This window comes from Callospermophilus lateralis, chromosome 2 (genome assembly GCF_048772815.1).
Source record: "Callospermophilus lateralis isolate mCalLat2 chromosome 2, mCalLat2.hap1, whole genome shotgun sequence".
In the NCBI taxonomy this organism is placed as follows: Eukaryota; Metazoa; Chordata; class Mammalia; order Rodentia; family Sciuridae; genus Callospermophilus; species Callospermophilus lateralis.
Window position 1 is genome coordinate 193,797,312 of NC_135306.1, and position 13,860 is coordinate 193,811,171.

Below are 13,860 nucleotides of genomic sequence, written 5' to 3' on the forward strand. Positions count from 1 at the left end.
CCCTGGGTTCCCCACCAGGGCTGGACCCTGGCAATAAGTAGTCTGGAAGGTGTTTATACTCCTATAATCCTAGAGGATCAGAAGGTGAAGGCAGAAGGATTGCAAGTTCAAAGCTGGTCTCAGCAACTTAGCAAGACCCTAAGTCATTTAGTGAGAATTTCTCAAAATAAAAATTTTTAAAAAGGTTTTAGGATGTATCTAAGTGGTTATGCATGGCAAGTTTCAGTGACTTGTACAAGAAAAAATCATAAGTATATAAAAGCTTGTTGGTGTGATGATTACTATTAAAACTAGTGTGGTGTAATTTTTGTTCTACTTGCAGAACCACATCATCAGTTTTATGTTAACCATTTTGTAAAATCATGAAGAACCAAAGCTTCATAACTGAATTTGTCTTCATGGGGCTTTCACAGAATTCTACTATTCAGAAAATATTATTTGTTGTGTTTTTGTTGGTCTACATTGCGACTATTGGAGGCAACATGCTGATTGTAGTGACCATCCTCTGTAGCCCTGCACTGCTGGGCTCCCCCATGTACTTCTTCTTGGCTGTCCTGTCCTTCCTGGATGTGTGCTATTCCTCTGCCATTACACCAAAGATGGTTGTGGACTCCATTCATGAAAGGAAAACCATCACATTTGAAGGATGCATGATTCAACTTTTTACTGAACACTTATTTGGTGGGGCAGAGATGATAATCCTCACGGCCATGGCCTATGACCGCTATGTGGCCATTTGCAAGCCCTTGCACTACTCTTCCATCATGAACTGGAGGCTCTGTGGCATTCTGGTGGGGGTGGCCTGGACAGGGGGCTTCTTGCATTCCATCATACAGATTCTCTTTACTTTCCAGCTGCCCTTTTGTGGCCCTAATGTCATTGATCATTTCATGTGTAACTTGTACCCATTATTGAAGTTGGCCTGCACCGACACTCACATACTAGGCCTTCTGGTGATCGCCAACAGTGGGTTAATCTGCATCATCAACTTCTCCTTGTTGCTGGTCTCCTATGGTGTCATCTTGTTCTCCCTGAGAAAACACAGTGCTGAGGGGCGGAGGAAAGCTCTGTCTACCTGTGGATCTCACATTACTGTTGTGGTTTTGTTCTTCGTTCCATGCATATTTATATATGCACGACCTCCATCTATATTCTCTTTTGATAAAGAAGTGGAAATGTTTACACTGTGTTCACTCCCTTACTCAATCCCTTGGTTTACACACTGCGAAACAAGGAAGTGAAAAATGCCATGAGGAAATTGTGGAAGAGACTCGGTGATCTCTAATAACATATAAATAATTCAGTACAAAAAATAGAATGTAAATATAAAGAGGATAATATTTAGTAAAATAAATATTTTTTGGCATGTTCCTTATATGGAAAGAGATTACATAATTCTAAGAAGCATTATACTGAGTGGGGTATTTAAAAGTAATATTTTCAATATGAGATCATGATTTCACTCAGAGTTGCCTACTCAATTCTGCCATATGAAAATTAAAGATAGTTCAATTTTATACTTTCTGAAATGTATTAAAAAAAAGAAGAAATTTAAGAATAATTTTCATTAATATTATACTTTCAAGAATAGAAAAACTTTTTTTTTGAAGAAAATAGTAGAAATTGGAACATTCCAAGTGAAAAGAATGTTAATGTTCTCTCTGATAGTGAAGTCAGTGTTTCTGATGTAGAATATCAGGATTTAAGAACATCAGAGAGAAGATCTTTTAAGTCACCTGCATCTTTGCATTTCATCTTAAATGTGGATCCAGTATCATCTGCTAGAGTTGAGTTACTTCTTGAATTTGAGAGATAAAAATCTGATTGTTCCAATTCTGCCTATGGTAGTGGTACCTAAAGTTACTGCAGAGAATTTGGAGTTCAGCATTGAAGTCATTTATTCTATTACAATCAAAGGTAACTCCTATGACACCACACTACTAACCCTATCAGGTCAAAACTACAAGTATAGTGAGCACACTTTCCCCATATCCTCGTTGACGGAATAGAACACAGAAGAACCAGATATAAAAGCAAATTTTCAAAAGAGGATTAGCTAGATTTGACTCCATGATTTTCATTTTCCTCAGTTCATGTACCTAGGTGCAAATAATTCATTTGTACAATTATCAATAAAGAGATCATTACAATTTTTAAACATATTTGGTGTCATTACTATGTTTTGCTAGCCTCAGATTGTCAAGTGCCACAGGGTGATAAATTTATTGAGAGTTAAATATTTAATTTTTTCTCTAGCAAAAAAACAAAGCAACAACAACAAAAAGCAAAAACAAAACAAAACAAAACAAAATAATCCCTGCTGATGTGCCAGTAGAGTATTATGGACAAAAATAGTAAGTCATCTATTTTTTTCCTCTCCTCAATTTTTCATGTGACCCTCAAAGTAAAACAGCATTTTAGTAGTGTTTCTCATAATAGACATGCAAACGATACTTGTAATTTCATTGCTCACCCCTGAAAATGTAGTTCAAGTATTACATTATTAGTCTAAAACCTCACCTGGGACAATGTGGGTGTCCTGCAGGAGACCAAGAGTGTGACAAGGCTTAGACATGAGAGTATGCTTCTCCTTGGTCTTTTCCTTTCTTCACATCTGCCTGTCCTCAAAGCAGGAGTAGTTTCTTCATACCCTCTGCCTTCCAAGGTCCTCATATTTTATTTCATTATCACTGGGAACTAGTTCAAGAAATATGAATCTGCTAGATTGACTCTATTGCTTTATGTATCTGTAACACTGAGATTTGAAATGTAGCTATAAAATAAAACTATTCTGGCCAGATTGCACTGACCAACACCAATTTATGTTTGATGTACCATACACTCAAATTCAACATTAATTTGAAAATTATTTTAATGCCCAGCATTGCATCGTATACTCTGTTTTTATGTTCAATGAGAAAATCCACCAATATTAAGCAGAGGAGTAAACAAATACTGAGACATCTACCCAACCTTTTTCATTTTCACTAGTTTATTGAACAACAGTAATTCAAAATTCTCCCCCAAACCATGGTTGCTTTGGTTTTCCATTTTATTTTCTATGCTGATTACTTTAGGCATGGTGAAGCTCTTTCCAATATTTTCAGCTTTTATTCTATTTCATTGTTATGCTAATTATAATTTAACCTGTTATAGTTTCTGTAGTTATTCAAAGAGTTTTCAGAAACACATTATAATAATGTAAAAAGTGTGAATTTAGAAAAATGTCTCTGGATATCTGAGAGAAGAAAATACACGTAGAACAAGATCCTAATTTAAAAACTTTATTCAGAAATGACATCTTGTGAACTCATAAGTCAGATGTATTCTTGACTTTGAATGTCTTATTTAGGTTTTCCCTCCTAAACTATGCTGTGTCTACCATGGATCGTGGCTCACTTTTGCACTGTGGGTATTACTTTGTCCGACTTTCAGATTATCTTTCTTCTATGGCTTTTAGTAAAAATGTCATTTTCCTTTTGGCTCTGACTCCTCCCCTTATCTTCTAATCATTTAAATATTTTTCTCACTATTGTTTTTCAATGTTTGTATAAACTGACATTCTTTTTGATTCATCCTGAAGATTGCATCCATTAGTGTAGTCAGAACATTTGAAAAGGCCAGTGTTTTATTATCTGTCTGTGGCTTCTTGGATTTATATTGGCTCTTCCTGGATAGTTAGAATGTGGGCTTTGTGTGGCATGAGGGATGGTGTATTAGGAGAGTCGTTTCAGGGAGTTTGAAAACTCAGGTTCTCCTCCTGGATCTCTGATTGCTCCCTACAAAACTCTACTTCTCACTTTAGCATGAGCTGTGCACAGTGGCTTTAATATATTGTAAAATATTTAAATGAATAATGTTGAAGTAAAAATGAGAGAATGATACATTAAAGATTATATGATTCAATAAATATGCACACATTTTAATACTTGGCAACATTAGCAAGTAAGTTACCTGCTTGGTGCAATCTAGAACAGTTTTTCTGAGCTGCTCATGTTTAAACTGGTGCTGTGTCCACAGTAGAAATGGAGAGTGGAGGTGAGAACAGAGAAAGGGTTGATGTGGTGAGACAAGGAGCAATCAGGGAATGTATTCAGGAGGGACAACAGTTGTTAGCCTGAAACATGGATGAGCTCACGTCCAGGAGGACAAGTGCAAAGGAAGATAGTGGTACAGGCAGCTTTAAAAGTCATGGTGAGCATCTCAAACAGTGCATCTGAAATCTGTAGTAATTATTTTGTTATGTTTAGGAATCATATATTAACTGCCCCGTTTTACTTCTCAAGTGATAGAAAGGAAGTAAAAAGCTGGGAGTAGTTGGAAAAGTGATGAGAATTTGTACTACCTGAATTTTCTCCTTCTCTACAGAAATAAAATAAGCATCTCAATAAAAGCCTGTGAGGATCAACCTGAAGGACTGTAGGGTTGGCCATTATCACATTGGGATTCATGTCATCTCAGCCTGAATTTTTGGTCTGCAAGCCCCAATGATTTTCACAATGAAAACCAAGAATAACTCACCCAAAGCGAGAAAGATTTTTGTCTGCTATTAAACTGTATACCACATTTTTATAGAATATATGAGTAACAAATACCGTGTAAAACTTATTTCTTATATCTGATAATATAAAATGATCCTCTTAAAGTTGAGGAAATATGTTTAGTATTTTTGTACCCACAGATAACAGTAAGTAGTAACTCTTCTGAGCCTTCCAGAAGAAACAAATTGGCAAGTCTACAACCACTGATAGATGGTACTTGGGAAGTCCTCATTCTGGTCTCTATAATATGGGGACCACCATGAGTCAGCTTGTATATTTTGCCCTGAGTTACTAAACGCAGGGAATAGAAAGATGGATATCTTCAGTGCGTGTCTGGCATCTGAAAAGGGGTAGGATCTTCATTATGGATGATTTCCAAGTCCAATTGTGTGTAACTTAGGTTTAAAAAAAAGAGAGACAGATAAAATTCAATTAAAATTTTTTGAGTGACATTTATTCTTTGGTGTGGCTTAATTGAAAAGCTGCTATCATCTTTTTATGCCTCCAAATTTTATACTTACTTAATAAATAAATTATCCAAATTTCATAACCTTACATTCATGGTCTACCTGAATAACTGGTTTTTAGGTTTTGTTATTGATTTTTCATTTGACTATGACATTGGAATCTGGCTAACTGGAAATTTCACATTGAACTTTTTGTCCTCAAAAGTGCTTTCCTTCTTATTTCCATTTTTTTAAATCCCAAATGTCCTCACTCCTCTGATTTTTCATATCTCTAGTTATGAGCCTTTTCAGAACCTAAGATCTATTTTATTGTTATTTTTATTTACATCAATATTCAAGATGCCATGCACTTTAAACTCATTTTGTTTGTTTATATTTACTAAAGTTTTTTTGATCTGTAATTCATACCTTCTCATCTATGTGAAGAAGTCTAGGATGATCTATGGTATCCACATATGTCACTCAGCAAAGGAATTCTGTGTTTTAAAGCAGTTATGAAGGCATCTGCATTATCGGTAAATGAACAGTTGAAATCAATATTTTGAGTGATGGAATTTACCTCTTGGAAAGCCAGTGCTGATAAGATAGGTTTTAGAATCATTTATGTTCTACAGGGGAAGACCAAGGGACTGGATGAATGTCAGATCCCTGGTGGGCAGTGGGGTGTGGTTTGACAGGAGGCAGTGTGGCTTCAGACATTTCAATGCTGGTCACTGAGATAACACACTTGACAGTCTGGTTACATCTATGTGTTTCAGAATCTAGTTGAGAATTTGATTATCTGAATTGATGTTTGCAAGGTTTAAATTGCCTGACCACTCTCTCCTCCTATGGATTACAGTGTGTGGCTGTGGAATTGTGGACATTCAACAAATATCACGTTTTTAATTCAGTAATTAAGTCCATAGACTGTGGATGTGACGGTCCTTTAGTGTCTCTACCTTTCTCATGAATCCTATAAATTCAGCACTTTTTGAGGAGGGTGAATAGACATAAAATTAGACATGATGCAGAATTTAGATACTGAAAATATAGAAAATTGTTTATGAGGGTCCTTGTGAGGGGGCTTAAGAAGCTATGTACAAGTTTTCCTTAAACATCATTTTAAAAATGTTCTTTGACATTAATTAGGTCTGGCATATTGTCTTTCAAAGAAGTGAAAAGAGGAAATTTTCTCCAATCTCCTCTTTAAATTTGCTTTTGTTTTTAAAATTATTGTTTTATAAGTTCAGCTTCTGAGAGAAATATAACATTTAAAATAATGCATCCTCTACGCATATTTTATATGAAATATTTTTCTTTAATAAGTACTCCTTGCTGAAGTACATTTTCCATATGGACAGGTGGATGATGGTTTATCACAGAACTCTGTTTTTACATTTCCTATACACACAAGCATTTGGTCTGAATCCTGCAAGAGACAGTATGTTCTGTTCCCAAATACCCACTGCTCTATTCCTGAGTATCATGGGAAATGAAAGCTTGTACATATAGAAACACAAGGGCATGAAGACAAGAAAACAGAGAAACAAACAAAACCTCTAATTGCTTGGGACATAATACTCAAGCAATTGGGAAAAAACACAAAATGATGTCTTGGCACATCATACTGATAAATAATTTCTCCCTTGGGGGAACCAAACAGTAATTCTACAGGTGCATAAGCTATGATGGAAGCCTCTGTAAAATCCAGTTGGAAATCCAAGAGAAACTTTTGCTCCTCTTTGTTTCTTCGTTCCTTAGACTGCTCTGGAAGAGCAGTGGGTATGGTTGACTGTCAGAGACGCTCTTCTTCTCTGTCTCAGGTGTTGAGCAAATATTGGCTATAGAAGTCACAGTTTGGAGAGCACAAGTGAAGATTTCTCCTGAGAACAGGAGAGGCCATCACTAGAAATTTCAAGGAAATGACACATGGTGAGATTTATAGTTTATTGTTTTGAATTTTCATTGTTGATTTCAAATTGTAACGCAGTGCTTAAAATGGTGGGTGGCGGTGCCAAGGGCTGTGCACAGAAAGTGTCTGTCAGCAACTGTGCACTTGGTATAACTGTGTGACCTTTACAGCCTCAGAATTTTCATGTTGAATGAGGATTATAAGGTTAGCAAGCTCAAGGGAAGTGGAAGTCAATAAAATAATACATGTGGAACAAACAGTACATAGTTGACACAGAATATGAATAGTCCAATGAATAGCAGCTCTTGCTGATAATAGAAAGAAAGCAGTTATCAGTGTGCAGAGTTGTGCAAAAGGATGAACACTTCTCAATGTGACCACCCCAGGAGGGGTGCAGCACCCATGGTTCATGCAGTTCATGCTGTGAGGGGCCCTCAGCAATCTCAGATGCAGCTCCAGCGTATTTGAGGATATGGTTACTGAGAAAGGGAAAACCAAAGGATGTTCTGGGACAAATGCAGGCACATTAAACTTCTAACTGTCGTAAACTGTGAATTTAAAACTGGTATCAGTAAATGCATAAAGGGTGAGGAGAGCTGGGTCTCTGGTAGTGCCATTAATGGGAAATTCACCCCAGGTTATAATTTTAACTTTAGATTCCCTGTTATGGTAGTGTGTTGCTTCCTCCTTTGTAAATGAATTGTCCTCAAACCTCACATCCTTTCTGTGAGCTGTTCTGATGATGGAGAGTCTTGTGTGGTTTTTGCTAATTATGTTCAATCATAAATATTCTCATTATAGTAACCAAACATTTATTGCAAATGAAAAGACTTTATCATTGCAATTTTTGATCTCCTGGATGGTAAAACTCTATTTAAATTATCCATACAAATGGAGGGGAATGAGTATAATGTTTTTATTTCTTCCTTAACATGTTGCAAAATGTTTTCTCTTCTGTTTCCTTACATCATTGATTATGGTTTTGTTCATTACATCATGTGATATGAATGCAAAGGTCTGATGTAAACAGTGTTTCTCACTGAATATTTGAGCTGTGTTTTTGTTTCTTATGTTACTGCAGCATTTTCCATTCTATAACATCCTCATGTCATTTTGGTTTCATTATATATTTTAGGGTTTGAATAATCAGGGGAAAGAATTTAAACATAGTTATGATTGTAGAAGTATTTGCCAATATATTTTCAAAAGGATTACTTTACAATTTTTTTTTAATTGCTATTCTTGTGATTCATTCAGTCCTTTAATTCACTTTGTGTATGTTTGTGCTGCTTAAAAATGGTGATGTCAGTATTATTGCATTCATTTTGACTTCTATTGTGAACCCCATGTTCATAATTTCTCTGTGTTTGGCCCTGTGGTCAGGCAGCTTAAAGCATAGGGCTTTGTTTAATGGCACATTGCTGTTAGACATTGAGGCTGGAATTGTAGTTATTTGACAACAGAAATTGATCATGCTTTTCTTTATATTAACTTTTCATTTGGAGTAATTTTAGATAAACCACAAAGGTTCATACATTTTCTCTAAAATTCCTGCAGAAGAGACAATTTGCCTTAATATTATTACCTTACATTATTATGGGTGTATTTTTCAATCTATGAAATGAACATAGATACATATTTATAAATAAAAATCAGATTTTATTCCTATTTCACTTATTTTGCCACTATTGCCCTTTCAATATATCAAGATTCAATCCAAGACAATGACTTTTATTTAAGATAATGAGCATTTAATGATTTAAAAGTCTAAACCTTGTGATCATAAACCATGAGGAACAACATATTCTCCATGTCAGATATTTACCACTAATATTGAGAATTATTTTCCTTTGGGAAAAAAGGAATTGGTTTGCTTACATTCTACAACATTTTAATTAAGCAGTGATATTGCTCTTAGACTACCCAGAAATCAGAAGTGGAGAGTTAAGATATCTGTAAATATTAGACAAATCTCAGAGTTTGTTTTATATTGTTTTCTTCAACTTCCTACTCCGTTTGGTTTTCTTTCACAGTGAATCTGTCTGAAGGAGGCATGGATACAGGTGGGTCTGAGTCCACAATAACATAACCAGGGGCTACTAAGGAGATTCAAAAGTGCAGTGCATTTCAAAATATTATTTCTTCCTGCTAATGAACACTCGTGTTTTTATGTTTATACATTTATCTGATTTCCTTAAGAAACCTATTTTTTGAAAACTCATAAATAGAAGAAAAATAACCTGAGCCTAAAAGAATTTTAAGAATTTTACGTAACCTGTTCTGTGCCACAGAACAAACAGAAGGATCTGGATTTGAACCTAGGTTTTCACAATCTGGCACAGATATACTTACTCATTTCTTTTCTCTGTCTTTCCTGCTTTGGTCCTAGAGTAATATGAACACTGCTGGTTTAGGCATTGCTATTCTTTATTTTGTAATAAGTGGTTTCCAATGGTTCCAATGTACATTCAGACTTTATTTTATATTGTTTCCTTTTAAGTTACTATGAAGTTGAAAGTATAGATGTTGGTCCTGAGAACACAATTAAAATGGATTTAAATAAAACAAACAAGTATTAATTTACACAATATATGTTAATTCATTGTAAGAACTTTAAATTTTTTCTGCTTACTCTAAATGGGACTCATAAACACAGTTGAGTTTTTATTCTTACATAAAACCCATCATACTTCATCTTTTTAAATAAACATATACATATAAATGTAGAAAAGTTTATATGGACACATACATATGCTATTTGAATGATACATTTCAGTTACATATTTAGGTGAGAACATTTTCATTCTTAATTTCATTCTTCATTCTTTAAAGCTGTGTTCGTGAACTGAAGTAAAGAGTTCAGGATGATTTGCTGAGGAGCTTTTTTTGCAGGCAAAGCTGCAACTGGTAAAGGCCCGTCATCATAAGCAACATTTACACAGTTTAAAATTTGACCCTCATGATAACCCTGGGAGGTGAGATAAAAGAACATCTCTGCCTGATGAGATGGTCTCATCAATTTGAAACATTTATCTTGAGTTATACCTGATGAGAATGGATCATGTTGTAGTAAGCATTGGCAAAGGATGAATGAAGCCTCTAGACTTTGGCTGACAGCTAACCTCTTCTCTTTCTTACCTAGGTGGTTGTTGCTGATCTGCATGTCTGGGGAAAAGGCCAGTCCACATCACTTGTTGGGTTTCCTTCACCAAGTTGCCTCATCCTAACATTAACAAGGCTTCAAGGTTCACAAATGGACAGAAATTCTAGAAAGATCAGCCTGCAGTGAAGTTCTTGCTGGAAAAGAAAAATTCGCATCCTTTTCCTGTTGATCCAGGGGAAAGGACTTGGGCACGGGGACAGAGGTGCTGTGTGTGACATCCCATATCAAGCATCTGTTGTTTACTCGAACATAAGGTCTTTAAGCTTGAGTTTCCATTTGGTAGAATGGAATGATAACACCTAAGACAAACTGGATTCTAGACAATGAGTTCTGAGCTGGAGCTGGCCTTGAATTCACTCAGGGATCATGATAACCCTCAGGACTAATCATAATAAATAACAAAGTCAACAAAACCTATATATGTTTTCATTGATATTTTAGAGCTAGAAACTTTCCCATGAATTCTCCTTTAAAAAAAAAAAAAGGAACAAGTTAATTCATTTGAAGGCCAATTCATCTTGGATTTTTAAAGAAACAGAGCAGGAGTAGTCATCATTTTTGAGTACCTCTTAAAGTGTGTGTTTTTCTACTTATTTTTGTAGACAAGACTTTCTCCACTAACAAGTGGCATGCTGCTCTCCACTGTTACATGCCCATTGCAGGCATGGTTAATAAATCACTGTCCTTCTGTAGTGTCAGAATAGTTTGTATGCATTTGCCCTGGAATCACTGATAAATTTTCAATATCACTTGAAAAAACAAAACAAAACAAAATCTATTCTTCTTCTTTAACATGTGTGCATGCTTTCTTTTTCCCTTTTTAAAACTCTGGCATTTTGAAGTATTCTACAGTTCATCCGTACCACAAGTTTTCTGACCTCTGATAACTAGAATCAACAAATTTTTCATTTTTTTTCAGTGATAATATCTCACTCAATAAGTAGTACTCATAACAATAATAATAATAAATACTTATAATTAGTCTGGCATGTGAGTATACTCCTGTAATCCCAAAGGCTTTGAAGGCTGAGGCAGGAAGAATGCAAGTTCAAGGTTCTTCTCAACAACTTAGCAAGACCTTCGTGAGACTTTGTGTCAAAAAACTAAAAAGGTCTGGAGATGTGTCTTAGTGGTTATGCATCACAAAGTTCAGTTACTGGTACAAAAAAGAAATCATAAGTATATATCAGCTTGTTGGTTTGCCTATTACTATTAAAACTAGGTTTGATGCAATTTTTATTCTCTTTACAGAATCACATCATCAGTTTTATGTTAACCATTTTGTAAAATCATGAAGAACCAAAGCTTCATAACTGAATTTGTCTTCATGGGGCTTTCACAGAATCCTAATGTTCAGAAAATATTATTTGTTTTGTTTTTGTTGGTCTACATTGCAACTATTATAGGCAATATGCTGATTGTAATGACCATCATCTATAGCCCTGCACTGCTGGGCTCCCCCATGTACTTCTTCTTGGCTGTCCTGTCCTTCCTGGATGCCTGCTACTCCTCTGCCATCACACCAAAGATGGTTGCGGACTCCATTCATGAAAGGAAAACCATCTCTTATAAAGGATGCATGATTCAACTTTTTGCTGAACACTTATTTGGTGGGACAGAGGTGATCATCCTCTCAGCCATGGCCTATGACCTCTATGTGGCCATTTGCAAGCCCTTGCACTACTCTGCCATCATGAACCGGAGGCGCTGTGGGGTTCTGGTGGGGGTGTCCTGCTCAGGGGGCTTCTTGCATTCTATCACACTGGTTCTGTTCACTTTCAACCTTCCCTTTTGTGGCCCGAATGTCATTGATCATTTCATGTGTGACCTGTACCCATTACTGAAGCTGGCCTGCACCGACACTCACATTCTAGGCCTCCTGGTGATCGCCAACAGTGGGTTTATCTGCATCATCAACTTCTCCTTGTTGCTGGTCTCTTATGGCGTCATCTTGTTCTCCCTGAGAAAACACAGTGCTGAGGGGCGGAGGAAAGCTCTGTCCACCTGTGGATCTCACATTACTGTTGTGGTTTTGTTCTTTGTCCCATGCATATTTATATATGCACGACCTCCATCTATATTCTCTTTTGATAAAGAAGTGGAAATGTTTTACACTGTGTTCACTCCCTTACTCAATCCTTTGGTTTACACACTGCGAAACAAGGAAGTGAAAAATGCCATGAAGAAATTGTGGAAGAGACTTGGTGATCTCTGATAAAAAAATAATCACAGCACAAAAAATATAATGTAGCATATACATAAGTTATTATTTAGTTAGACAAACATTTTTTGGCCTTGTTCCTTATATGGAAAGTGATTACTTAATTCTAAGAAGACATGATACTGAGTGGGAGATTTAAAATTAAGATTTTCAATATGAGATCACAGTTTCACTCAGTGTTGCCTACTCAATGCTGTCATATGAAAATTAAAGATAGTTTTATTTTATTCTTTCTTAAATTTATTAAAAATTGGAGGGAATTTAACTTATAAGAATGATTTCCATTCATACTACACTTTCAATTGTAGAAAAATTCTTATGGAAGAAAATATTAGAAATTAGAACATTTCAAGTGAAAAAAAATGTTCTGATACTGAAGTCAGTGATTCTCATGTAGAATATCAGGATTTAACAACATCAAAGAGAAGAACTTTTAAGGTACCTGCATAATTTCACTTCATTTGAAATGTGAATCCAGTATCATCTTCTAAAGTTGATTCACTTCTTGAATATGAGTGATTAAAATCTGCTTGGTCCAATTCTGCCTATGGTAATAGTCTCTTGGGTCATGTGACCACCTTATACCAATCAGCTACTGCAAAGAAGTTGGAGCTCTTCAACAGGGAGTCAGCAATGACATCTTTTATTCTCTTACAATGAAAGGTAACTCCTGAGACACCACAAAATTAGCCATATCAGATCAAAGGTACAGGTGTAGGGGCACACTTTCCCCACACCCCAACTGAGGGAACAGAACACAGAAGAACCAGATGTAAATGTGAATTTTCAAAAGAGGGTTAACTAGAGATGACTTGATGATTTTCATTTTCCTGAGTTCATGTACCTAGGTGCAAATAACTTATTTGGGCAATTACCAATAAATAGATCATTTCAATTTATAAACATATTTTGTGTCATTACTATGTTTTGTTAGTCTCGGGTTGTCAAGTGTCATGGGTGATAAGTTTATTGAGTTAAATATTTATTTTTTCCTAGGAGAAAACAAAACGAAACAACAACAACAAGCACAGCAACAAAAACCACTGCTGACATGCCAGTTGAGTATTACAGAAAAAAATAGTAAGTCATCTCTTTTTACCCTCTCCTCAATTTTTCATGCCACCCCCAAAGTAAAAGAGTTTATTAATAGTCTTTCTCATAATAGACATGCAAATAATACTAGTAATTTCATTTATCACCCTTGGAAAAGTACTTCAATATTACTTTGTTAGTCAAAAACCTCACCTGAACAATGTGGGTGTCCTAAAGGAGACCAAGAGTGTGACAAGGCTCAGACATGAGACTATGCTTCTCCTTGGCCTTTCCTTACTTCACATCTGCCTGTCCTCAAAGCAGGAGTAGCTTATTCATGCCATCTGCCTTCCAAGGTCCTCATATTTTACTTCATTATCACTAGGAACTAGCTCAAGAAGTATGAATCTGCTACATTGGCTCCATTGCGTAATGTACCTGTGAAGCCAAGATTTAAAATGTAGCTGTAGGGCACAACACTGTTTTGGCAAGATTGCACTGACCAACACCAATTCATGTCTGCTCCCTCATATGCTCAAATT

The 13,860-nt window shown here is 35.8% G+C and overlaps 2 protein-coding genes across 2 annotated transcripts; both read left to right on the forward strand.

Moving 5' to 3' along the window:
- Positions 1-362: 362 nt before the first annotated feature.
- Positions 363-1,241, forward strand: LOC143391651 (olfactory receptor 4C15-like). Its single transcript, XM_076844408.2, has one exon. It carries the CDS (start codon positions 363-365, stop codon positions 1,239-1,241), a length of 879 nt encoding a protein of 292 aa, XP_076700523.2.
- Positions 1,242-11,356: 10,115 nt separating this feature from the next.
- On the forward strand, positions 11,357-12,280 carry LOC143391652 (olfactory receptor 4C15-like). The gene has a single exon (XM_076844411.2). The coding sequence runs from the start codon at positions 11,357-11,359 to the stop codon at positions 12,278-12,280; it is 924 nt and encodes a 307-aa protein (XP_076700526.2).
- The last annotated feature ends 1,580 nt before the right edge of the window (positions 12,281-13,860 follow it).